This window comes from Oncorhynchus kisutch, linkage group LG17 (assembly GCF_002021735.2).
Source record: "Oncorhynchus kisutch isolate 150728-3 linkage group LG17, Okis_V2, whole genome shotgun sequence".
Lineage (NCBI taxonomy): Eukaryota > Metazoa > Chordata > Actinopteri > Salmoniformes > Salmonidae > Oncorhynchus > Oncorhynchus kisutch.
Genome location: NC_034190.2, coordinates 77,121,334 through 77,148,074, shown reverse-complemented (window position 1 = coordinate 77,148,074; position 26,741 = coordinate 77,121,334). Strand labels below are relative to the sequence as shown.

The following is a 26,741-nucleotide window of genomic DNA, read 5'->3' as shown; positions in this document are numbered from 1 at the left end:
GGATGGGGTTGGGGTTAGGGTTGGGCTCATTTGTTAGGGATGGGGTTGGGGTTAGGGTTGGGCTCATTTGTTAGGGATGGGTCAGGGTTGCGGTTGGGGTTAGGGTTGGGCTCATTTGTTAGGGATGGGGGTTCGTTTTTATTTTATTTATTTTTTATTTTTTTAACCTTTATTTAACCAGGCAAGTCAGTTAAGAACACATTCTTATTTTCAATGACGGCCTGTGAACAGTGGGTTAACTGCCTGTTCAGGGGGAGAACGACAGATTTGCACCTTGTCAGCTCGGGGGTTTGAACTTGCAACCTTCCGGTTACTAGTCCAACGCTCTAACCACTAGGCTACCCTGCCGCCCCAGGGTTGGGGTTAGGGTTGGGCTCATTTGTTAGGGATGGGGTTGGGGTTAGGGTTGGGGTTAAGGTTGGGCTCATTTGTTAGGGATGGGGTTGGGGTTGGTTGTAACCAAATGTGTGTGTCCCTATTCTTTAGACCCCAAGTGGTCCACGTTTTGGTTTTTGCTCCAGCACTACACAGCTGATTTAAATTATCAAAGCTTGACCTTGAGTTGATTTTTTGAATCAGCTGTGTAGTGCTGGGGCAAAAACCACTAAACATACACCACTTAGGGTCCCCAGGACTGAGTTTGGGAACCAAGGGTTAGTTAGGGTCAGGGTTGGTTGTAACCAAATGTTTGTGTGTCCCTTTACTTTGGAGGTCAGGACATCTTCATGACAGAGGAACAGAAGAAGTACTACAACGCCATGAAGAAACTGGGTTCAAAGAAGCCCCAGAAACCCATTCCCAGACCACAGGTTGGCTGTTGCTCCCGGCCTTTTTTAGCCTGGCTTTTTCATGCACTTTATTGGCAGTAAAAATCACTCCATATTTGTTTATCCAGCTCCACACTTAGAGTGTGGGACCAGGCTAGGTCTGTATGGTGTGGAACACTGCCACACACATGAGGCTGCTGAGGGTAGAACGGCTCATAATAATAGCCGAAATGGAGTATGTGGAATCTCACCAAAAACATGGAAACCAAGGAAACCATGGGTTTGATGTACTTGATACCATTCCATATCTCCACTCCAGCTATTTCCACGAGCCCGTCCTCCCCAATTAAGGTACCACCAACCTCCTGTGCTGCCACAACATATTGAAATCAGTATTTTCAGTATTTCATTGTTGATGTAGCACTGTGTATTATGTTAACACCGAAATGCTGAAATATGAATTTCAATCCATTGTGGCAGTTTTTCCCTTCGATTAACAAAATGTGTGTTTTTGCTGTTGTTGTTCTTGTGTCTGTGTGTTTGTGTCTGCATGAGTACATGTGTGTGTGTGTGTCTGCATGTGTACGTGTGTGTGTGTGTGTGTGTGTGTGTGTGTGTGTGTGTGTGTGTGTGTGTGTGTGTGTGTGTGTGTGTGTGTGTGCGTGTGTGTGCGTGTGTGTGTGTGTGTGTCTGCATGCGTACATGTGTGTGTGTGTGTGTCTGCATGTGTACGTGTGTGTGTGTGTGTGTGTCTCTGCATGCGTACTTGTGTGTGTGCATGGTGCCTTGTTGTTGTCTCCTTGTCTCCACAGAACAAGATCCAAGGGTTGGTGTTTGACTTTGTGACCCAGCAAGTCTTCGACATCTCCATTATGATGTTGATCTGCCTCAACATGGTCACCATGATGGTGGAGACAGACGACCAGTCGGACGAGACGGAGAACATCCTCTATTGGGTCAACTTCATCTTCATCGTGGCATTCACCACCGAGTTCGTCCTGAAACTCTTCGCCCTGCGCCACTACTACTTCACCAATGGCTGGAACGTGTTCGACACGGTCGTCGTCGTCCTGTCCATCGCGGGTGAGGGGAGTGGGGCTGAGTCTAAAGTGGCACCCTCTTCCTTATTTAGTGCACTACTTTTTGACCAGGACTCATAGGACTCTGGTCAAATGTAGGTCACAGTATTGGGAATAGGGTGCCATTTTGGGCGCATACTGTACAAAACCATGGTCATAGAAAGTCTCCGTAGACTCAGCCAGACTTTGGTTTATCTACTGAGTACTCTTTTTTTAATGTTATGTTTATTTAACTAGGCAAGTCAATTAAAAACCAATTTTCATTTACAATGACGGCCTACACCAGCCAAATCCGGACGACGCTTATGGGACTCCCAATCACGGCCGGTTGTGATACAGACTGGATTCGAACCAGGGTGTCTGTAGTGATGCCTCTAGCACTAAGATGCTGTTCCTTAGACTGCTATGCCACTCGGGAGGATAGACAGTGTATCTTTCATACACAGTATATTTGGGATTTCAGAAAGCAGCTTTCCTATCAAACAGATCAATAAATTACAGGTCTTGGATCTTATTTCGATCACTCTTTTGTTGCTGAGAATTTTCATGCACCACAGGAAATGCAGATAAGCTTTGTGATTTACATAAATTCACTGAAAACCCACACTAACACACGGTTATATTAACTGACTTGCCTAGTTATATAAAGGTAAAATAAAACAGCCTACCGCATACAAATGGCAGAAACACATACAACAAAACTGATTTAAGATGTCTTTGGTACATAATTGGTCTAGCCTATACTGCAAAATGTAACTAATTTGAGTAATCGCCTTTGGGTGTGGACTGTATTATTATGCATACTGGATGGACTGGTTACCTGATGCTACGCTCCAAAATGAGTCTGGGAGAGAACGTATAGCCCTAGGCAATGCTGTTGGTTCATTGATTGTGCAGGGCAGCTTACAGTTAGCCTACAATTAGTGCATTTGTATTTCATTTGGAATAGTCTAGTAATTGGGTGACACATTACCTTTAGCTATACAGAATATCTCAGCACCGTGCGTTTCTATCTCCTCCTCTCTGCCCTTTAACCTTTCTCGAACACGCAGACGGTCTGTCAAATAATTTTGTGAAATATGTTTAGTTGCAAAAACATATTACTATTGATGTTCCCGAACAGGTTTCATTTGGTTTCCCAAATGAAGCACTGGGTAGCTGCAGGAACAATGTTGTAGAGCCCATGGCATACAGAGTTCTGGTGGAATATCACCTGTCGGGCAGCGAGAGCATGCTCCTCAAACAGGAATATCACCTGTCGGGCAGCGAGAGCATGCTCCTCAAACAGGAATATCACCTGTCGGGCAGCAAGAGGCAGGAATATCACCTGTCAGGCAGTGAGAGCATGCTCCTCAAACAGGAATATCACCTGTCGGGCAGTGAGAGCATGCTCCTCAAACAGGAATATCACCTGTCGGGCAGCAAGAGGCAGGAATATCACCTGTCGGGCAGTAAGAGCATGCTCCTCAAACAGGAATATCACCTGTCGGGCAGTGAGAGCATGCTCCTCAAACAGGAATATCACCTGTCGGGCAGTGAGAGCATGCTCCTCAAACAGGAATATCACCTGTCGGGCAGTGAGAGGCAGGAATATCACCTGTCAGGCAGTGAGAGGCAGGAATATCACCTGTCAGGCAGTGAGAGCATGCTCCTCAAACAGGAATATCACCTGTCAGGCAGTGAGAGCATGCTCCTCAAACAGGAATATCACCTGTCGGGCAGTGAGAGCATGCTCCTCAAACAGGAATATCACCTGTCAGGCAGTGAGAGCATGCTCCTCAAACAGGGATATCACCTGTCAGGCAGCAAGAGGCAGGAATATCACCTGTCGGGCAGTGAGAGCATGCTCCTCAAACAGGAATATCACCTGTCAGGCAGTGAGAGCATGCTCCTCAAACAGTTAATGCGTGGAGTGAAATAAGTGTTCTTTATATTTATTTCTCAAAGCACATGACCCACTACATCAAATCAAATCAAATCAAATTTATTTATATAGCCCTTCGTACATCAGCTGATATCTCAAAGTGCTGTACAGAAACCCAGCCTAAAACCCCAAACAGCAAGCAATGCAGGTGTAGAAGCTACTGAAGTAGCCTACAGAACAGGCTGGTAGGAAAGCACATGACACACTATATAACTGAAGTAGCCTACAGAACAGGCTGGTAGGAAAGCACATGACCCACTATATAACTGAAGTAGCCTACAAAACAGGCTGGTAGGAAAGCACATGACCCACTATATAACTGAAGTAGCCTACAGAACGGGCTGGTAGGAAAGCACATGACCCACTATTTAACTGAAGTAGCCTACAGAACGGGCTGGTAGGAAAGCACATGACCCACTATATAACTGAAGTAGCCTACAGAACGGGCTGGTAGGAAAGCACATGACACACTATATAACTGAAGTAGCCTACAGAACGGGCTGGTAGGAAAGCACATGACCCACTATATAACTGAAGTAGCCTACAGAACAGGCTGGTAGGAAAGCACATGACCCACTATATAACTGAAGTAGCCTACAGAACGGGCTGGTAGGAAAGCACATGACACACTATATAACTGAAGTAGCCTACAGAACGGGCTGGTAGGAAAGCACATGACCCACTATATAACTGAAGTAGCCTACAGAACAGGCTGGTAGGAAAGCACATGACCCACTATATAACTGAAGTAGCCTACAGAACAGGCTGGTAGGAAAGCACATGACCCACTATATAACTGAAGTAGCCTACAGAACAGGCTGGTAGGAAAGCACATGACCCACTATATAACTGAAGTAGCCTACAGAACAGGCTGGTAGGAAAGCACATGACCCACTATATAACTGAAGTAGCCTACAGAACAGGCTGGTAGGAAAGCACATGACCCACTATATAACTGAAGTAGCCTACAGAACAGGCTGGTAGGAAAGCACATGACACACTATATAACTGAAGTAGCCTACAGAACAGGCTGGTAGGAAAGCACATGACCCACTATATAACTGAAGTAGCCTACAGAACAGGCTGGTAGGAAAGCACATGACCCACTATATAACTGAAGTAGCCTACAGAACAGGCTGGTAGGAAAGCACATGACCCACTATATAACTGAAGTAGCCTACAGAACAGGCTGGTAGGAAAGCACATGACCCACTATATAACTGAAGTAGCCTACAGAACAGGCTGGTAGGAAAGCACATGACCCACTATATAACTGAAGTAGCCTACAGAACGGGCCAACTCATATTCTGTTCTTCTGACTAAAATATATAATGGATGTATTGTGATGGTGTATATTACATTTATTTATTATATATTTTTAAATGTAGATGTTACAAACGCCCCCATCAACGGCTTGTAATGCATGGAGGCCTACAGATGCTAAACATATTTCATGTTGTTAATTAACAATCAATTACAGTGAGACCGGCAGTCTTTTGCATGACAATAACCGGCTGACAAAATGTCATGACTGCCACAGCCCTAGTTGAGTCATGTCTGCTAACTTTGTTGTCCCTGGGTGTCTTGTCTTCTCCACCCTCTTCCTCCACAGGCATGTTCCTGGCTGACATCATTGAGAAGTACTTCGTATCGCCGACCCTCTTCAGGGTCATCCGATTGGCTCGAATCGGCCGCATCCTGCGTCTGATCAAAGGGGCCAAGGGCATACGGACTTTACTCTTCGCCTTGATGATGTCACTTCCTGCCCTGTTCAACATCGGCCTCCTGCTCTTCCTGGTGATGTTCATCTTCAGCATCTTCGGAATGTCCAACTTCGGCTACGTCAAACACGGGGCCGGGATAGACGACATGTATAACTTTGAGACCTTCGGGAACAGCATGATCTGCTTATTCATGATCACCACGTCTGCAGGCTGGGATGGTCTCTTGCTCCCCATCCTCAACTACCCTCCTGACTGCGACTCAACCATGGAGAACCCAGGTGCACCGTCTGCAGGCAACTGCGGCAACCCCTCAGTTGGCATATTTTTCTTTGTGATGTATATCATTATTTCCTTCCTTGTCGTAGTCAACATGTACATCGCCATCATCTTAGAGAATTTCAGTGTAGCGACAGAAGAGAGCGCCGACCCGCTCAGTGAAGACGACTTTGAGACGTTCTATGAAATCTGGGAGAAATTTGACCCAGCCGCTTCCCAGTTCATCACCTTCGCAAAGCTGGGTGACTTCGCAGACACCCTGGAGCACCCTCTCCGCATTCCCAAACCCAACACCATCGAGCTGATCGCCATGGACATGCCCATGGTCAGCGGCGACCGCATCCACTGCCTGGACATCCTGTTTGCCTTCACCAAGCGTGTGCTGGGCGACAGTGGCGAGCTGGACATGCTACGCACGCAGATGGAGGAGCGCTTCGTGCAGGCCAACCCCTCCAAGGTGTCGTACGAGCCCATCACCACGACACTGCGCCGGCGCCAGGAGGACATATCCGCACGTTGCATCCAGAAAGCCTACCGCGCTCACCTCCTCAAACGGGGCTTCATCTGCAAGTGCAGGCCCAAGACCAAGCTGGAGAATGGTGGGACCAACAACGAGGAGAAGAAAGAGAGCACACTCTCCACCGCCTCTCTTCCCTCGTACGACAGCGTGACCAAACCGGACAAGGAGAAACAGGAAGAGAACGAGGGAGAGAGGAGAGAGAAGGACAGAAATCTAAAAGATGAGCGGGAATCTAAATTTTAGTCAGGGTTCAGTGACTGTCATTATTACAATACTACACACAGCCAGAAGGGACTCTGAGCCCAATAAACAGACAAATGTAGAAAAAATATAATTTGCAAGTTTAAAAAAATGTACGAAAACTACACTTTTTTTTTTTACAGACTTCAATTTAACACAAAATGAAGGATCGAGATTCGGCGTTGGATAGTTAGGGTCAGTTGAAGCAAAACACAGATGGCGAAGTACATGTTGCCCACGATAAGAATTTAGTTAGGACACCATTATTATCACTAAAGGATTTTACTGCCTGATGATAAATGTCTTCTTTATTTCTTGGAAATAATGTGAGGAAGAACAACGATAATATAAATAATGATCAATAATAACTCAATAATAGTGTGCCCGCCATTGGCATTCTATATATTAAAATATATGTTCAGGATCATCGGGAGAAACCTCTGCAAACAAGATGGAGGGAGATTTATTGGCGCAAAAGAGTCTCTGACTGCCAGTACCCTGTGTGGACGAGCCCCTGCAGCGAAATGTCCACCACTATGGGAGCACCTCAGGAGAGGAACGGGACGGAACCTATGTTACAGAACCTTCTAGAACTGTTCTACTACGCAGTCTGATATGGTCTCAGTAACATCCACTTCCTGCACTGTCGTTCTTATCAAGTTTTAAATACGAAGAATGAACGTTTAGAGAAAGAAAGAAGACAGAACAGTTTGTGCTGAAAATACTTTTATCTTTACATTATTTGAGCAGCAAAAAAAATGAGAACAAATAACATTTAGCCCATGTCACACTGGTCTCTTTTCATCTTCTCTCGCTTAGTTATACTAACATTATGAAAAATATATTTCATACATGGGCATACTGTCACACTGGGTAGGGGGCACAAGTCAGTGTTTAGACTTGGGCTGAAGAAGGGTGGGGACTCGCTCTGACCGACTGAGTCTCAGATAAATTATAGTGCTCGTTCAATGCATAGATATGACTTGCATGAAGGCATGTTTTCATCAGGAATCATGCATGATGTAATCATAGTCCACGAGACACTAATTATCTTACTACTCTAATGGCTCGACCATACGTTTGAGGCAGTCCACTGGAAAAATGTTTATGAGAAATAGAACTGGATAATGATTGGTATATATATATGACACATATATGTCTATATATACAATATTGACGGAATCAAGTGGTGTGACCTACCGTTCACTATAATGTTGCTTTTCAACTGCCAGACCAATCTTTTTATGACGCCCATTTGGGATTTTAATTGAGTATGTAGTTACACCCTCAAAGGCAAACCTCTATTCTGGCACATTTATGAAAAACACAAAGTAGAATTTGATTAGATTTTATTCTGAGAGGGACAAGCATAGTTTCTGCTGAGTTCTATCAGGAATATGTCTTCAGAATAAGAATGAGGATGCACAGATTTCGAATCAGGAATATATCTTCAGAATGAGAATGAGGATGCACAGATTTCAAAGACACCTTTCAGACCGTTCTAAAGAAACCTAATCGGGGTCTTATTAAGAGACCCTGGTTTTTACATCAAATGTTTACTACCTTTACCTTTGTTGCTACGGTTACCACCCTTACCTGTGGTCTCCAACCAACTCCCTCTTGTTGTTGTGGCAGTACAAACAGGCAATGTTTGATGCCATATCCTGTATATCCATATCCTGTATATCCATATCCTGTATATCCATATCCTGTATATCCATATCCTGTATATCCATATCCTGTATATCCATATCATTCACAGATCAATGTCAGTAAAAATTCTATAATTCTCCTCCAATGCTTTGTCTGTCTGCGGACAGGGAAGAGTGAGACATGTATCAGTGGTACTGTAGGGGAGGATGATGGGAGATGTTGAAACAGCTGATATACTGATGCTTCCATAGATCCTTTCTTCTGGTTTTTATTTGATTCACTTCTGTCCTCTGTCACTCCGTCAGTTCCCTGTTAGACTATCGTTCACTGTGGCCCAGTGGCACGTCGACAGACACTTTGAGTTTGCAGCTCTGATGTATGTAGATGTCCTCTGTCACTCCGTCAGTTCCCTGTTAGACTATCGTTCACTGTGGCCCAGTGGCACGTCGACAGACACTTTGAGTTTGCAGCTCTGATGTATGTAGATGTCCTCTGTCACTCCGTCAGTTCCCTGTTAGACTATCGTTCACTGTGGCCCAGTGGCACGTCGACAGACACTTTGAGTTTGCAGCTCTGATGTATGTAGATGTCCTCTGTCACTCCGTCAGTTCCCTGTTAGACTATCGTTCACTGTGGCCCAGTGGCACGTCGACAGACACTTTGAGTTTGCAGCTCTGATGTATGTAGATGTCCTCTGTCACTCCGTCAGTTCCCTGTTAGACTATCGTTCACTGTGGCCCAGTGGCACGTCGACAGACACTTTGAGTTTCCAGCTCTGATGTATGTAGATGTCCTCTGATCCAATGCAATCCTTCTCAGAAGAAAGCTTGAATTTCAAGCAGTGAGAATGTATGTGGCATAGTAGTTCGTATCCCAGAGAAAAATCTGCCGATTTTGCTCCTGTAAGTCGCTCTGGATAAAACTGTCTGCTAAATGACTAAATGTAAATGTAAAATGTAGTTAATCTATAAAGCAGCATAGACACATACAAGTGACATAGAAGTACGAGTGTACATAGAGGGGACCATGGAGGGTACATAGAGGGAACCATGGAGGGTACATAGAGGGAACCATTGAGGGTACATAGAGGGGACCATGGAGGGTACATAGAGGGAACCATGGATGGTACATAGAGGGGACCATGGAGTGTACATCGAGAGAACCATGGAGGGTACATAGAGGGGACCATGGAGGGTACATAGAGGGGACCATGGAGGGTACATAGAGGGAACCATGGAGGGTACATAGAGGGGGCCATGGAGGGTACATAGAGGGGACCATGGAGGGGACCGTGGAGGGTACATAGAGGGGACCATGGAGGGTACATAGAGCAGCAGGACATGCTCAGCCACTGCTGGCATGATGTACTAAAGGACTGAAAGACGGTCAGCCATAGAAGGCTTAAGGGTTGTACTGTGGAGAAGAAAAATATATCTGATTGGATAGACTTATTCAGGGAGGTGGGGATGGTATAACAAAGGACCAAAGGAGAGACTTAAAATAACCTCTCCTGGACCCTCCACAGTTTCTAGCCTGACTGCCATGAATGAAAAAGATCAGAGAAAGTCAAGATGGCAAGCGGGAGCAGCAGGGAAAATAGTGCTAATGCCTTCAGCAGGAGTGAGTGCTGAAAGTCCCATGTTTGTCAGTATATCATTGCGCTTTGTGGGACCTCTTCAACACTGCGTATAGTGTGTGGATGTTGGACCCAGGCTTGCATCATCATGTCATGTGCTAGCAGGCTATTATTTGATTGGTCACCTAGCTGTCTGTTTGATAAATGAAGAATCTGCCTGGGGATGTAAGAAGGTCAAAGTGACGTGACCCGTCCAACCGTCGTTTCCCACAGATCTTCTCTGTCTCTGCAGAATCAAATTCAATTAGACTTTTATCAGATAGGCCTCGTATGATCAACTCGTATCAAGTCATGATTCATGATTCATAGTAGAATCGTGCCTTTAAGAAAACGTGAGGCAGCTTTGAAGCTACTCAAATGAAACGAGAGCGAGCGCTAGGCTAGGCTGGGCCAAAGAGATAATTTAGATCCCTGTGAGTGCCAGGCAGGTGAGACAAGTCGAGACATAACAATAACAGCTCCTCTAAAAGGTGTTTGCAACTTTTTTTTTCCCACATAGGAGTGATGTAATGGTCGTTCATCTATACAAACAAACAAACAAACGGATGCCTGGTCAGACAACAACATAGTATATAGGGATGCACCATTGAAGCCATTATGGTGTGTTGAACACTGCCTGTACCCGTACCTGATATCCCCATGTTTGTCTATTGTTACTATCTAGAGGTCTGTTTACAATATAAAGACATGCCTACAGATAATGTCTGTCTGCTTGACTGCTGCACACTTAAAACCAAATACATTCCCGATTTGATCGATCAATGACGTTACAACCATAAGAGCAAACAATGCCATCCAGTTTCAGCCTGTGCTCATTTTGGATGTCATGTTTTAGATGAATGATGTATCGATCAGTGAATTTACTTGGAGAAATAAAATCAATAAAAATAAGAAATATACATGTATGTGCAGTGCGGGCTATGATGACACAATCACTGAAAAAGAATGAACTTTTTAAAAGAAACTATAAATAATGTACTATATTATTTTATTTTATCGGCATGCTTTGTTGTGTTTTTTTGTAAATACTGAATTTTAAAGAGCTACCACTAATAATCTAAAATGAAACAATAACAGTATAGGACGATTTCCAGATATGCCCTTTGCCATATTTGTTCCCTTTGGGATTTTTTGTTGACACTTTTCACTTTGTTGACGGAAATTGAATGAAATATAGATATTATACAATACACAAAGAAATAGACGTCTATACATATATATGTCTATATGTACAGTGCCTCTTTTACACATATTGTTACGTTACAGCCTTATTCTACAATTGATTACATCGTTCCCCCCATCAGTCTACACACAATACCCCATAATAAAATAGCAAAAACAGGTTTTTAGAAAAGTTAGCTAATTTATTTAAAATAAAAACTTAAATATCACATTTACACAAGTCTTCAGACCCTTTCCTCAGTATTTTGTTGAAGCACCTTTGGCAGTGATTACAGCCTTGATTATTTTGGGGTATGACGCTACAAGCTTGGCCCACCTGTATTTGGGAAGTTATTCCCATTCTTCTCTGCAGATCCTCTCAAGCTCTGTCAGTTTGGATGGGGAGCGTCGCTGCACAGCTATTTTCATGTCTCTCCAGAGATGTTCAATCTGTTTCAAGTCCGGGCTCTGGCTGGGACACTCAAGGACATTCAGAGACTTGTCCCGAAGCCACTTCTGCATTGTCTTGGCTGTTTGCTTAGAGTCGTTGTCCTATTGGAAGGTGAACCTTCACCCCACTCTGAGGTCCTGAGCGCTCTGGTGCAGGTTTTCATCAAGGATCTCTCTGTACTTTGCTCCACTCATCTTTCCCTCAATCCTGACTAGTCTCCCTGTCCCTGTCGCTGCTAAAAATGCCCCCAGCATGATGCTGCCACCCCCAAGCTACACCTTAGGGATGGTGCCAGGTTTTCCCCAGACGTGACGCTTCACATTCAGGCCAAAGAGTTCAATCTTGGTTTCATCAGACCAGATAATCTTGTTTCTCATGGTCTGAGAGTCTTTAGGTGCCTTTTGGCAAACTCCAAGTGGGCTGTTATGTGCCTTTTACTGAAGAGTGGTTTCCGTCTGGCCACTCTACCATAAAGGCCTGATTGGTGGAGTGCTGCAGAGATGGTTGTCCTTCTGGAAAGTTCTCCCATCTCCATAGAGGAACTCTCGAGTTCTTGGTCTCCTCCCTGACCAAGGCCCTTCGCCACCGATTGCTCAGTTTGGCCGGGCGGCCAGCTCTAGGAAGAATCTTGGTGGTTCCAAACTTCTTCCATTTAAGAATGGTGGAGGGCACTGTGTTCTTGGGACCTTTAATGCTGCATCATTTTTTTGGTACCCGTCCCCAGATCTGTGCCTTGTCACAATCCTGTCTCTCTACGGACAATTTATTTGACTTTGTAGCTTGGTTTTTGCTCTGACATGCACTGTCAACTGTGGGACCTTATATAGACAGGTGTGTGCCTTTCCAAATCATGTCCAATCAATTTAATTTACCACAGTTGAACTCCAATCAAGTTGTAGAAACATTTCAAGGATGATCAATGGAAACAGGATGCACCTGAGCTCAACTTCGAGTCTCATAGCAAAGGGTCTGAGAACTTATGTAAATAAGGTATTTTAGGATTTTTTATAAATATGCAAAAATTTCGAAGAACCTGTTTTCGCTTTGACATTATGGGGTATATTGTGTGTAGATTGCTGATTTTTTAAATATTTGTTATTATTATCCATTTTAGAATAAGGCTGTAACGTAACAAAATGTGGAAAAAGTCAAGGGATCTGAATACTTTCCGAAAGCGCTGTATATACATATTACAAAATAACACTGTTTGTTTGTCACATTTGATTGATGTGTAACACGTTCAGTCTAAAACTGGTTGGTAATTCAGCACCCTACTGTATGTGTTGGGAAATAGCTGATACATTGTCACTGGAGCTGCTGCCATGATATTACCATGATGATGAGAGGTTTATGCTACCAGCACATTTCCCACTGTTTTCTGCAAACTTGTCAAACTTTTTTCAACTGCAATCAATAAACAAACACACACATACACATTCACACAGCAATTCAACCTGACTAATCAGTAATTTGTCCCAATTACATAGTCCATTGGGTGTGACTGCCTCTTCCAGTGAAGATGGCGTCTATCCCAACCAAGACCTAGTATCTACTCATACATCCACAAAGCCTAAAAGACCTAGTATCTATAGATACATCCAAGGCCTAAAAGACCTAGTATCTACCCATACATCCACAAGGCCTAAAAGACCTAGTATCTATAGATACATCCAAGGCCTAAAAGACCTAGTATCTACCCATACATCCACAAGGCCTAAAATACCTAGTATCTATAGATACATCCAAGGCCTAAAAGACCTAGTATCTACCCATACATCCACAAGGCCTAAAATACCTAGTATCTACCCATACATCCACAAGCCTAAAATACCTAGTATCTACCCATACATCCACAAGGCCTAAAAGACCTAGTATCTACCCATACATCCAAGGCCTAAAAGACCTAGTATCTACCCATACATCCACAAGGCCTAAAAGACCTAGTATCTACCCATATATCCACAAGGCCTAAAAGACCTAGTATCAACCCACACATCCACAAGGCATATTAGGCGTATCTATATACTGTAACCACCCTACACACACTAGGATCTAGTACATCTATCCACATACACAAGATCTGGTCAATGAATCTATCTCTCTCTCTACCCATAAATACAGCCACATGGTCTGGTCCAATCAATATATCTCTCTCTCTACCCATAAATACAGCCACATGGTCTGGTCCAATCAATATATCTCTCTCTCTACCCATAAATACAGCCACATGGTCTGGTCCAATCAATATATCTCTCTCTCTACCCATAAATACAGCCACATGGTCTGGTCCAATCAATATATCTCTCTCTCTACCCATAAATACAGCCACACGGTCTGGTCCAATCAATATATCTCTCTCTCTACCCATAAATACAGCCACACAGTCTGGTAGGCCTAATTACCCATCTCCATCCATACATCCATACAGCCACACCATTTCAATGCAATTACAGTTCAACACTTCAATGTCTGATACTTTGTGCTTCAAACATCTCTCACCTTTACTTTGAATGGTTTGTTTCTAATCTAGTGTTATAACTCCACTCATTGGCATGTGCCCTTTTCAGATATTTCAGTGTTTTTTTTGGAAGATGATGATACCACACTTAAATGTTCAAAACTGTGGAAGTAGGGAATGGGGTGGGGGGTGTGGTGTGCGTGGGGGGTTAATTTGAAAAGAATGAAGGACAACGTATATCAGGGACTCGAGGCTACCAAACAGCATTCTTTGTCCATTCGATACGATGAGAGGGGTCAGAACTAATAATGCCGGGGATCAGATTATCTTAACAACTATTAACAAATACCTGCCATCTTCTCTTCATCCTCTAAATATACTTTTGATGTTACCTTACAAAACAGCAGTCCAACTCAAAACAGCAATCCAACTCAAAACAGCAATCCAACTCAAAACAGCTATCCAACTCAAGACAGCAATCCAACTCAAAACAGCAGTTTCTTGTGTTCATGTGTGTTACCTTGTGAAAAAGCAGCTTGCCTTCTATATCTCTGTTCTTTCCATCTGAAATTTATTTTTGTATCAATATTTAAATTAATGAAATAATGGGGACTCTTTTTTTTAGCATGGATTTTATTCTATACTTTTACATTTTTTTGGGCTGAAAAATAATTTTTGAAAGTGCTTTTCAAACTGTCGTTTATCATTTGAACGCTGTGATATTAAAGATACATACAGTATGGTGTTAGTGATACACAACCATTTGGGCTCTTAGTAAGAACTCATGAAAGATTGTCTTCATTTGAACACAAACATTTGTATGACCAATAAAGCAGCCTTCCAGTTACAAGCTGTATTGTCTCTGGGTTCTTTTAACTGGAGATCAGGATTCACAACATCTCTTCTATGGGAAGACTTCACCACTATTGTGATGTATTTAATCAATGGGTTGATATTCTGAATATTTCAGGATATCTACAGTATAGAAGACTATAATATAGTGATTCTTCACTCATTTTATTTACAGTAGGCAACATTTAAAGTGCTTTTGGTGCAAATTTGAATATGAATATATTTTTAGATATATTTTTTAGACTTTACAATGTGACAGGAACGATAGTCTAGCACTTAGAATTAGTAAATGGAATTGAATTCTAATTCAATGCCCTGCACTCTATCACCCTTATGTGTGAATTAGCCCATACACTCCTGTGGATGTTATTAGCGTAGGACAACAACACAGGACATGGAGCTAGGTGTGGTATACAGTAGCATAGCAGCTAACAGTCCTTTGACTTTCAGCCAGCCCTTTGAAATGTAATGGCTGCATTGAATTTGTTAACAACATCCCCCCACAGCCATATGACCAAAGACCATGATGTTTGTGAGTCCATCTGTACAGACATGATGCTGCTTCTCTCTGTGGTTCACTGTAAAGAAGCAGTGAGTAGATACTGTAGCCCAATGGTCTGGGATTGTTATCACCCCCCCCCCCTCCCCTCAAATGGCACCGTAGCTATTCCCAATATAGTGCACTACTTTAGACCAGGGCTCAGCACCCTATTCCCTATATAGTGCACTACAGTACTTTAGACCAGGGCTCAGCACCCTATTCCCTATATAGTGCACTACACTACTTTAGACCAGGGCTCAGCACCCTATGCCCTATGTAGTGCACTATACTACTTTAGACCAGGGCTCAGCACCTTATGCCCTATATAGTGCACTACAGTACTTTTGACCAGGACTCAGCCCCCTATGCCCTATATAGTACACTACAGTACTTTTGACCAGGACTCAGCACCCTATTCCCTATATAGTGCACTACAGTACTTTAGACCAGGGCTCAGCACCCTATTCCCTATATAGTGCACTACTTTTGACCAGAGTTTGCATTCCAAATAGCACCCTATTGCCTATATAAAAGTAGTGCACTATAAACGGAGTGGTGTGCCATTTGGGGCGTGATCTGTGTGAACAGGTCTGAGAAACTGGATGCTGGGATATGTTGACCAGGACGTTTTTCTCATCGCCTGAAGGAAGCGGGGAAATACATTTAGGAGGAGATGAAGGATGATGATGATGATGATGGGGTTGTATGCGTCTGATGTAGAAGAGTTAACATCCACACAGACAGTACAGGGCTATTATGCAGGTAGCCTATCAGGCAGCCCAGCGGTTGGGCCAGTAACCGAAAGGAAGCTGATTCGATTACCCGAGCCAACAAGTTAAAAATCTGTTGATGTGCCCTGAGCAAGGCACTTAACACAAATTTTCTCCAGGGGTGCTGTACTATTATGGCTGACCCTGTAAAACAACACATTACACTGCACCTATCCAGTATATGTGAGAATACAACATATTTTATTCAATTGTTTAATTGACTCTTTATGTGTAGGTGGTACTGTACACTGTACTGTACTTTCTCCCTGTCCCCGCCCTATCTTTCTCTCCTCTCTCCTTCTTCCCTGTCCCCTCCCTCTCTCTCCCTCCTCCTCTCTCCTTCCTTGTACCCTCCCTCCCTCTTTCTCCCTCCTCATCCCTACTTCTTCCCTGTCCCCTCCCTCTCTCTCCCTCCTCATCTCGACTTCTTCCCTGTCCCCTCCCTCTCTCTCTCCTTTCTCTCTCATTCTCATTCTCCCTTTCCCTTCCCTCCTACTCTCTCTCCTTGTTATCTCTCTGTCTCCTTGTCCCCTCCCACTCTCTCTCCTTCTCATCTCTCTGTCTCCCTGTCCTCTCCCTCCATCTCCATTTCTTTCACCATCACAAAATGTTCTCGCCCTGCCTGGATCTCTCTTGAAGTCACATGGTCTCCCCCTGCTCAGCTCAGCTCTGTTCAGCTATTCCACGACTGCATCAACGGGTGGTGAAGACAGCCAAGTACATCTCTGGGACCGTGCTGCCACCCATCCAGGACATCTACTTGAAACGTTGCTTGAGATAGTCCTGCAGCATCATCAAGGACCCCACACACCCCAGCCACGAGCTGTTCACTCCCTTACCGTTGGGCAGACAGACAGTTTCAGAGCATGAGGTCTGATAACAACAATAGCACTGGGACATTACTGTAGCACTGGGACATTAGAATAGCACTGGGACATTACTATAGCACTGGGACATTATAATGTCACTGGGACATTACTGTAGCACTGGGACATTAGAACAGCACTGGGACATTACTATAGCACTGGGACATTAGAATAGCACTGGGGCATTAGATTAGCACTGGGACATTAGATTAGCACTGGGACATTAGATTAGCACTGGGACATTACTGTAGCACTGGGACATTAGATTAGCACTGGGACATTAGATTAGCACTGGGACATTAGATTAGCACTGGGACATTAGATTAGCACTGGGACATTAGATTAACACTGGGGCATTATATTAGCACTGGGACATCAGATTAGCACTGGGACATTAGAATAGCACTGGGACATTAGATTAGCACTGGGACATTAGTTTAGCACTGGGACATTAGTTTAGCACTGGGACATTGCTGTAGCACTGGGACATTACTGTAGCACTGGGACATTAGAATGTCACTGGGACATTAGAATAGCACTAGGACATTACTGTAGCACTGGGACATTAGAATAGCACTAGGACATTACTGTAGCACTGGGACATTATAATAGCACTAGGACATTACTGTAGCACTGGGACATTAGAATAGCACTAGGACATTACTGTAGCACTGGGACATTAGAATAGCACTGGGACATTACCACAGCACTGGGAAATTATAATAGCACTAGGACATTACTATGGCACTGGGACATTAGAACAGCACTGGGACATTAGAACAGCACTGGGACATTAGAATAGCATTTGGGCATTAGATTAGCACTGGGACATTAGAATAGCACTGGGACATTAGAATAGCACTGGGACATTAGAACAGCACTGGGACATTATAATATCACTTGGACATTACTATAGCACTGGGACATTGTAATAGCACTGGGACATTACTATAGCACTGGGACATTACTATAGCACTGGGACATTACTATAGCACTGGGACATTAGAATAGCACTGGGACATTAGAATAGCACTGGGACATTAGAAACGCACTGGGACATTACTTTAGCACTGGGACATTAGAACAGCACTGGGATATTAGAACAGCACTGGGACATTATAATATCACTTGGACATTACTGTAGCACTGGGACATTAGAACTGGGACATTAGAATAGCACTGCGACATTACTATAGCACTGGGACATTACCACAGCACTGGGACATTATAATAGCACTAGGACATTACTATGGCACTGGGACATTACTGTAGCACTGGGACATTAGAATAGCACAGGGACATTAGAATAGCACTGGGACATTACTGTAGCACTGGGACATTAGAATAGCACTGGGACATTACTATAGCACTGGGACATTATAATGTCACTGGGACATTACTGTAGCACTGGGACATTAGAACAGCACTGGGACATTACTATAGCACTGGGACATTATAATAGCACTGGGACATTATAATAGCACTGGGACATTAGATTAGCACTGGGGCATTAGATTAGCACTGGGACATTACTGTAGCACTGGGACATTAGAACAGCACTGGGACATTACTATAGCACTGGGACATTATAATAGCACTGGGACATTATAATAGCACTGGGACATTAGATTAGCACTGGGGCATTAGATTAGCACTGGGACATTACTGTAGCACTGGGACATTAGAATAGCACTAGTACATTACTGTAGCACTGGGACATTAGAATAGCACTAGGACATTACTGTAGCACTGGGACATTAGAATAGCACTAGGACATTACTTTAGCACTGGGACATTAGAATAGCACTGGGATATTACCACAGCACTGGGAAATTATAATAGCACTAGGACATTACTATGGCACTGGGACATTAGAACAGCACTGGGACATTTCTGTAGCACTGGGACATTACTGTTGCACTGGGACATGAGAATAGAACTGGGACATTAGAACAGCACTGGGACATTATAATAGCACTGGGACATTATAATAGCACTGGGACATTAGAATGGCACTGGGACATTAGAATAGCACTGGGACATTAGAATAGCACTGGGACATTACTATAGCACTGGGACATTAGAATATCACTGGGACATTACTGTAGCACTGGGACATTAGAACAGCACTGGGACATTAGAATGGCACTGGGACATTAGAATAGCACTGGGACATTAGAATAGCACTGGGACATTACTATAGCACTGGGACATTAGAATAGCACTGGGACATTAGAACAGCACTGGGACATTACTATAGCACTGGGACATTACTATAGCACTGGGACATTACTATAGCACTGGGACATTACTATAGCACTGGGACATTATAATATCACTGGGACAATAGAATAGCACTGGGACATTATAATGTCACTGGGACATTACTGTAGCACTGGGACATTAGAACAGCACTGGGACATTACTATAGCACTGGGACATTATAATAGCACTGGGACATTAGATTAGCACTGGGGCATTAGATTAGCACTGGGACATTACTGTAGCACTGGGACATTATAATAGCACTAGTACATTACTGTAGCACTGGGACATTAGAATAGCACTAGGACATTACTGTAGCACTGGGACATTAGAATAGCACTAGGACATTACTTTAGCACTGGGACATTAGAATAGCACTGGGATATTACCACAGCACTGGGAAATTATAATAGCACTAGGACATTACTATGGCACTGGGACATTAGAACAGCACTGGGACATTACTGTAGCACTGGGACATTACTGTTGCACTGGGACATGAGAATAGAACTGGGACATTAGAACAGCACTAGGACATTACTGTAGCACTGGGACATTATAATAGCATTTGGGCATTAGATTAGCACTGGGACATTAGAATAGCACTGGGACATTAGAATGGCACTGGGACATTAGAATAGCACTGGGACATTAGAATAGCACTGGGACATTACTATAGCACTGGGACATTACTATAGCACTGGGACATTACTATAGCACTGGGACATTAGAATAGCACTGGGACATTAGAACAGCACTGGGACATTACTGTAGCACTGGGACATTATAATATCACTTGGACATTACTATAGCACTGGGACATTGTAATAGCACTGGGACATTACTATAGCACTGGGACATTACTATAGCACTGGGACATTATAATATCACTGGGACATTACTGTAGCACTGGGACATTAGATTAGCACTGGGACATTAGATTAGCACTGGGACATTAGATTAGCACTGGGACATTAGATTAGCACTGGGACATTAGAATAGCACTGGGACATTACCACAGCACTGGGAAATTATAATAGCACTAGGACATTACTATGGCACTGGGACATTAGAACAGCACTGGGACATTAGAACAGCACTGGGACATTAGAATAGCATTTGGGCATTAGAATAGCACTGGGACATTAGAATAGCACTGGGACATTAGAATAGCACTAGGACATTAGAATAGCACTGGGACATTAGAATAGCACTGGGACATTAGAATAGCACTGGGACATTACTATAGCACTGGGACATTAGAATAGCACTGGGACATTAGAATAGCACTGGGACATTACAATAGCACTAGGACATTAGAATAGCACTGGGACATTAGAATAGCACTGGGACATTAGAATAGCACTGGGACATTACTATAGCACTGGGACATTAGAATAGCACTGGGACATTAGAATAGCACTGGGACATTACAATAGCACTGGGACATTAGATTATGTCATTCCTGGCCATGCAGTCATGAGTTAACAGGGTGTACAGGAGGGGACTGAGGACGCACCACTGAGTGGCCCCAGTGTTGAGGATCAACATGGCGGATGTGTTGTTACCTACCCTTACCACCTGGGGCGGCCTGTCAGGAAGTCCAGTATCCAGTTGCAGAAGGAGGTGTTTAGTCCCAGGGTCCTTAATTTATTGATGAGCTTTCAGGGCACTATGGTGTTGAACGCTGAGCTGTAGTCAATGAGTAGCATTCTCACATAGGTGTTCCTTTTGTCCAGGTTCGGAAAGGTCAGTGTTGAGTGCAATAGAGATTGCATCGTCTGTGGGTCTGTTGGGGCCGTATGCAAATTGGAGTGGGTCTAGGGTTTCTGGGATAATGATGTTGATGTGAGCCATGACCAGCCTTTCAAAGCACTTCATGGCTACAGATGTGAGTGCTATGGGTCGGTTGCCATTTATGCAGGTTACCTTAGTGTTCTTGGGCACAGGGACTATGGTGGTCTGTTTGAAACATGTTGGTATTACAGACTCAGTCAGGAATAGGTTAAAAATGTCAGTGAAGACACTTGACAGTTGGTAAGCGCATGCTCGGAGTACAAGTCCTGGTAATCTTTCTGGCCCTGCGGCCTTGTGGATGTTGACCTGTTAAAAGGTCTTACTCATATTTGCTACAGAGAGCATGATCACACAGTCATCCGGAACAGCTGATGCTCTCATGCATGTTTTAGTGTTACTTGCCTCGAAGCGAGCATAGAAGTAATTTAACTCACCTGGTAGGCTCCTGTCACTGGTCACTGTGCTTCCCTTTATAGTCTGCCTGTAATAGTTTACAAGCCCTGACACATCCGATGAGCATCGGAGCCGGTGTCGTACGATTCAATCTTAGTCCTGTATTGACGCTTTGCCTGTTTGATGATTTGTCAGAGGGTATAGCGGGATTTCTTATAAGCTTCCGGGTTAGAGTCCCGCTCCTTGAAAGCAGCAGCTCTACCCTTTAGCTCAGTGCGTATATTGCCTGTAATCTATGGCTTCTGGTTGGGGTATGTACGTACAGGCACTGTGGGGACGACGTCATCGATGCACTTATTGATAAAGCCAGTGACTGATGTGTTGTACTCCTCAATGCAATTGGAGGAATCCCAGAACATATTCCAGTTTGTGCTAGCAAAACAGTCCTTTAGTTTAGCATCTGCTTCATCTGACCACTTTTTTGTTGACCAAGTCACTGGTGCTTCCTGCTTTAGTTTTTACTTGTAAGCAGAAGTCAGGAGGATAGAATTAGTGTCAGATTTGCCAAATGGAGGGAGAGCTTTGTACGTGTCTCTGTGTGTTGAGTATAGGTAGAGTTTTTATTCCCTCTGGTTGCACATTTAACATGCTGGTAGAAATGAGGTAAAACGGATTTAAGTTTCCCTGCATTGAAGTCCCCAGCAACTAGGAGCGTCATCTATGGATGAATGTTTTCCTGTTTGCTTATGGCCGTATACAGCAGACTTTGTTGAAATTATTCAGCTTTATTCCATAAATACAGATTCAGTTCCTTAATTTCATGCTCCAAATTAAATACCTCTCACAGTAAATATTTCAATTTTCAATTTTCATAGTGCAGTATCATCATCCAATATAAACCCTTATTTTAATTTATACAGATGTATACAAACATTTTAGAATGCTCTATCTCTGACCAAACTGTCCTTCCAATTTGATTGATGCGGATTCTGCGGACCAAAATGGTAACATGGATTTAAATGAAGAGTTACCGTAAGTTGTTAGACCTGAGATTTACGTTCTGTGGCATTCCAAACTATATTATTTATTATTATATTTCAGCTGATCAACTCCTTGCTGTAGAAAATCAGAGCAGCCTGTTCGCACAGAGTGCACAGCCTACAATACAATTCAGAAATAATGTCCAGGATTCTGTGTAATTTACCACAACATAAACCAAAGACAGGAAACGGTCTTATTTTTTTATTTTTAGTTGGTAGAAGGTCCTGTTTTATGATACTGCCCATCACAGGATGTTGGTGGCACCTTAATTGGGGAGGACGGGCTTGTGGTAATGACTGGAGCGGAATTAGTGGAAGGGTATCAAATACATCAAACACATGGTTTCCATGGTTTCCAGGTCTTTGATTCCATTCCATTTGCTCCGGTCCAGCCATTATTATGAGCCGTTCTCCGCTCAACAGCCTCCACTGCTGTATATGATGTAGCTAGGAAACGTCCTTGTGGTACTTCTGGTGGTGTCTGGGTCTTCTCACACCCCCTCTAGGTTGAGGGGAAGCTCCTTGCATCTACAGGTCAACATGGAAACACCTCTTTCAATTACAATGTAATAACCAAAAACTCAACTGAAAAAATGACAGAAAACTAATGTAGATCTTTTGCAATAATTTTGACAAACAAAAGACAACATTAACAAGTAATTATACACAATTCGAGAATATAAGGTCTAATCTGCAACAGAGTTATTGACTTTGTTCTATATCATGTTCTCTACCTATAAAGTACTCTAAAAAAATGTGCTTGCATCATTCTAACCAATCAGGGATCAGAACTTTATTGTCATCTTTTTGCAGGTAGAACCTTCTAATTCTAAGATCACTAATTGTCATATACAGTTGTATAGTCAGAAGTTTACATACACTTATGTTGGAGTTATTAAAACTCGTTTTTCAACCACTCCACAAATGTCTTGTTAACAAACTATTGTTTTGGCAAGTCGGTTAGGACATCTACTTTATGCACGACACAAGTAGTTTTTCAAACAATTGTTTAGACAGATTATTTCACTTATAATTTACTGTATCACAATTCCAGTGGGTCAGAAGTTTACATACACTAAGTTGACTGTGGCCTTAAACAGCTTGGAAAATTCCAGAAAATGATGTCATGGCTTTAGAAGCTTCTGAAAGGCTAATTGACATTATTTGATTCAATTGGAGGTGTCCATGTGGATGTATTTAAAGGCCTACCTTCAAACTCAGTGCCTCTTTGCTTGACATAATTGGAAAATCAAAAGAAATCAGCCAAGACCTCAGAAAAAAATGTAGATCTCCACAAGTCTGGTTCATTCTTGGGAGCAATTTCCAAACGCCTGAAGGTACCATGTTCACCTGCACAAACAATAGTACCCAAGTATAAACACCATGGGACCACTGCGTTCATCTGTTCATCTGTAAACAATAGTAAGGAGGTATTAACACCATGTGACCACGCAGCCGTCATACCGCTCAGGAAGGAGACGCGTTCTGTCTCCTAGAGATGAGAGTACTTTGGTACGAAAAGGGCAAATCAATCCCAGAACAACAGCAAAGGACCTTGTGAAGAGGAAACAGGTACAAAAGTATCTATATCCACAGTAAAATGAGTCCTATATCGACATAACCTGAAGGCCGCTCAGCAAGGAAGAAGCCACTGCTCCAAAACGGCCATAAAAAAGCCAGTATACGGTTTGCAACTGGACATGGGGACAAAGATCATACTTTTTGGAGAAATGTCCTCTGGTCTGATGAAACAAAAATAGAATTGTTTGGCCATAATGAACATCTTTATGTTTGGAGGAGAAAGGGGGAGGCTTGCAAGCCGAAGAACACCATCCCAACCGTGAAGCCCGGGGGTGGCAGCATCATGTTGTGGGGGTGCTTTTCTGCAGGATGGACTGGTGCACTTCACAAAATAGATGGCACCATGAGGAGGAAAGTTATGTGGATATATTGAAGCAACATCTCAACACATCAGTCAGGAAGTTAAAGCTTGGTCGCAAATGGGTCTTCCAAAAGGACAATGACCCCAAGCATACTTCCAAGGTTGTGGCAAAATGGCTTAAGGACAACAATGTCAAGGTATTGGAGTGGCCATCATAAATCCCTAACCTGAAGCCTATAGAAAATGTGTGGGCAGAACTGAAAAAGCGTGTGCGAGCAAGGAGGCCTACAAACTTGACTCAGTTACACCAGCTCTGTCAGGAGGAATGGGCCATCCTTCACCCAACTTATTGTAGGAAGCTTGTGGAAGGCTACCTAAAATGTTTGGCCCAAATGAAACAATTTAAAGGCAGAGCTACCAAATACTAATTGAGTGTATGTAAACTTCTGACCCACTGGGAATGTGATGAAAGAAATACAAGCTGAAATAAATCATTCTCTCCACTATTATTCTGACATTTCACATTCTTAAAATAATGTGGTGATCCTAACTGACCTAAGACAGGTACATTTTTACTAGGATTAAATGTCAGGAATTGTGAAAAACTGAGTTTAAATGTATTTTGCTAAGTTGCATGTAAACTTCCGACTTCAACTGTATATATATATTCGAACAACATTTATCTTAACCCTGGAGTGAACATCGTTCTGTTCACACTGGTATTTTCAAATCGGAGCAAGACTTTTAATCTAATTCAAACCAGGGTAAAAATGTGAAAACATTAGTGTTGAGCTTGTGCAGAGTTGAAAGGGTTTAATATGACTAAATTACTTTGGTACCTTCTGTGTTGGGGAGACCCAGGTTGTTCAAACTGAATCGCCTCTGCACAGTGGTGGACACCGACCGATACAACACACATATAACAGTTGCCTCCCTCCCCTCTTTTTAATATCCTGTCCATACTATTGCAAGGACTACCTACCTGAAACGTACTGTGATGGCTCAGATATAAATTATCTTCATTGTCCTACCTAGAACACATCCAAAATGTTCCAACAACTATGGTGGATGTGTAAACAGATCAGTGCAGTGCAGCTTGGCATGGTTCTGCTCGACAGAGTGGTTTGAAAAGTGTGAAGGTCAGTCGCATCATCATCAGCTAGCCTGCTTTACGATACTCTGATTCTGACTGGAATGTCTATCTGTGCTGTGCTACTAACAAAATGTCAGTGCCCTTACTTCTCTCGTTTGGTGCTGGCCAGCCACTGTATGAAGTCTTTAGCCTTGATCTTATCTAGGTAGTGGGTGTAGTCATTGGTGAACGTTCCGTCTGAATGCCTTTTGAAGCTGTTGATGCCATTCTGTCCTCTCTGCAGCTCATATGTACGCCACCTGGGAGGAACAAGGCGTGATGAGGGGCCACAGTGTTAATTCTCCTTATGATGTGCATGTTAATAATTACTTGAGTCCATTTTGGAGATTTTAAAACAGAATATTTTTCAATCAGGATATTTCAATTATTAAATTGGAATTTCAATTTACACCCTGGACTGACTGTATTGAAATGACCCAAACACTGATGCTGCAAAGAATCTGCCAGTTAGAATGTTACAGGAAAATAAACCTGGATTATAATTCAGTCATTTCAATTTAGCAAGGTAACTTACTAGATAAGATAGTTAAGATAAGATAATCATTGAGATAAGATAATATAAGATAAATAAGCATTGAGATAAGATAAGATAGATAAGATAGGTAAGCATTGAGATAAGATAATATAAGATAAATAAGCATTGAGATAAGATAAGATAGATAAGATAGGTAAGCATTGAGATAAGATAATATAAGATAAATAAGCATTTAGATAAGATAGATAAGATAGGTAAGCATTGAGATAAGATAATAGAAGATAAATAAGCATTGAGATAAGATAAGATAGATAAGATAGGTAAGCATTGAGAGTAGCCTACTGTGTTACCCTGACTGGCTGGCTAAGGCTTTGTCCTCCAGCACCATCTCATCAGTACCAGGACAGAGCAACAGAAGCAGCAGACACCACACTGAACCACACATCCCTGCGTCTGGGTCTGGTCAGGTCCCCTCACTGGAGAAACAGGGAGAAGAGCATGAGAAAATTACATTAACCTAGCCTGAGTATTGAAGACTTGTGTTGGCTCCCCAAGGGAATGCGTAGGCTTTATCCCGGTGGGCTAACACAGTCTTGTGGTTCGCAGATGACCCAAATTCAAACCCAGTCGATCAAATAAACATGCAGTCAATGGATGAGTTTTAAACCTGACCTTTTAGAATGTACAGCAGCAGAAGTGGTCCTTGGAAGTCTTCCTCTAGCAAGAGGAACCGCTGGGAGCTGAAGTCTACTGTAGTGAACACACGGCCCCAAAACCCTATCTGGGAGAGAGAGGTACTTCACACACTACTGTAGCTT

General features: G+C 43.0%; 2 protein-coding genes across 4 annotated transcripts in view; one reads left to right on the top strand and one right to left on the bottom strand.

Annotated features, from left to right (window-relative positions):
* LOC109908334 (sodium channel protein type 8 subunit alpha-like) overlaps positions 1-14,442 on the top strand; it is a 128,976-nt gene extending 114,534 nt beyond the window's left edge. For all 3 annotated transcript variants that reach the window (XM_031794668.1, XM_031794667.1, XM_031794666.1), the window contains 3 exons: positions 705-809; positions 1,580-1,850; positions 5,383-14,442. In XM_031794668.1, the coding sequence (XP_031650528.1) occupies positions 705-809; positions 1,580-1,850; positions 5,383-6,533 (1,527 nt within the window). In that variant the 3' untranslated portion in view covers positions 6,534-14,442. The remainder of the gene's footprint in view (positions 1-704; positions 810-1,579; positions 1,851-5,382) is intronic.
* An 8,165-nt stretch (positions 14,443-22,607) lies between these two features.
* LOC116354426 (glucagon-like) lies at positions 22,608-26,393 on the bottom strand. Its single transcript, XM_031794184.1, has 3 exons — positions 26,274-26,393; positions 25,535-25,687; positions 22,608-22,941 (listed from the first exon to the last, which is right to left on the bottom strand). Exons 1-3 carry the CDS (start codon positions 26,366-26,368, stop codon positions 22,905-22,907), a joined length of 285 nt encoding a protein of 94 aa, XP_031650044.1. The 5' UTR covers positions 26,369-26,393; the 3' UTR covers positions 22,608-22,904.
* Positions 26,394-26,741: the final 348 nt, after the last annotated feature.

Bases quoted from the DNA above. Each gene is read 5' to 3' on its own strand.
- LOC116354426 (XM_031794184.1), bottom strand. From the start codon at position 26,368: ATGTGTGGTTCAGTGTGGTGTCTGCTGCTTCTGTTGCTCTGTCCTGGT. The intron at 25,688-26,273 runs GTAACACAGTAG...TGTTCCTCCCAG, and splicing joins GCCTTAGCCAGCCAGTCAGG to GTGGCGTACATATGAGCTGC. The intron at 22,942-25,534 runs GTAAGGGCACTG...GTTGACCTGTAG, and splicing joins GCCAGCACCAAACGAGAGAA to ATGCAAGGAGCTTCCCCTCA.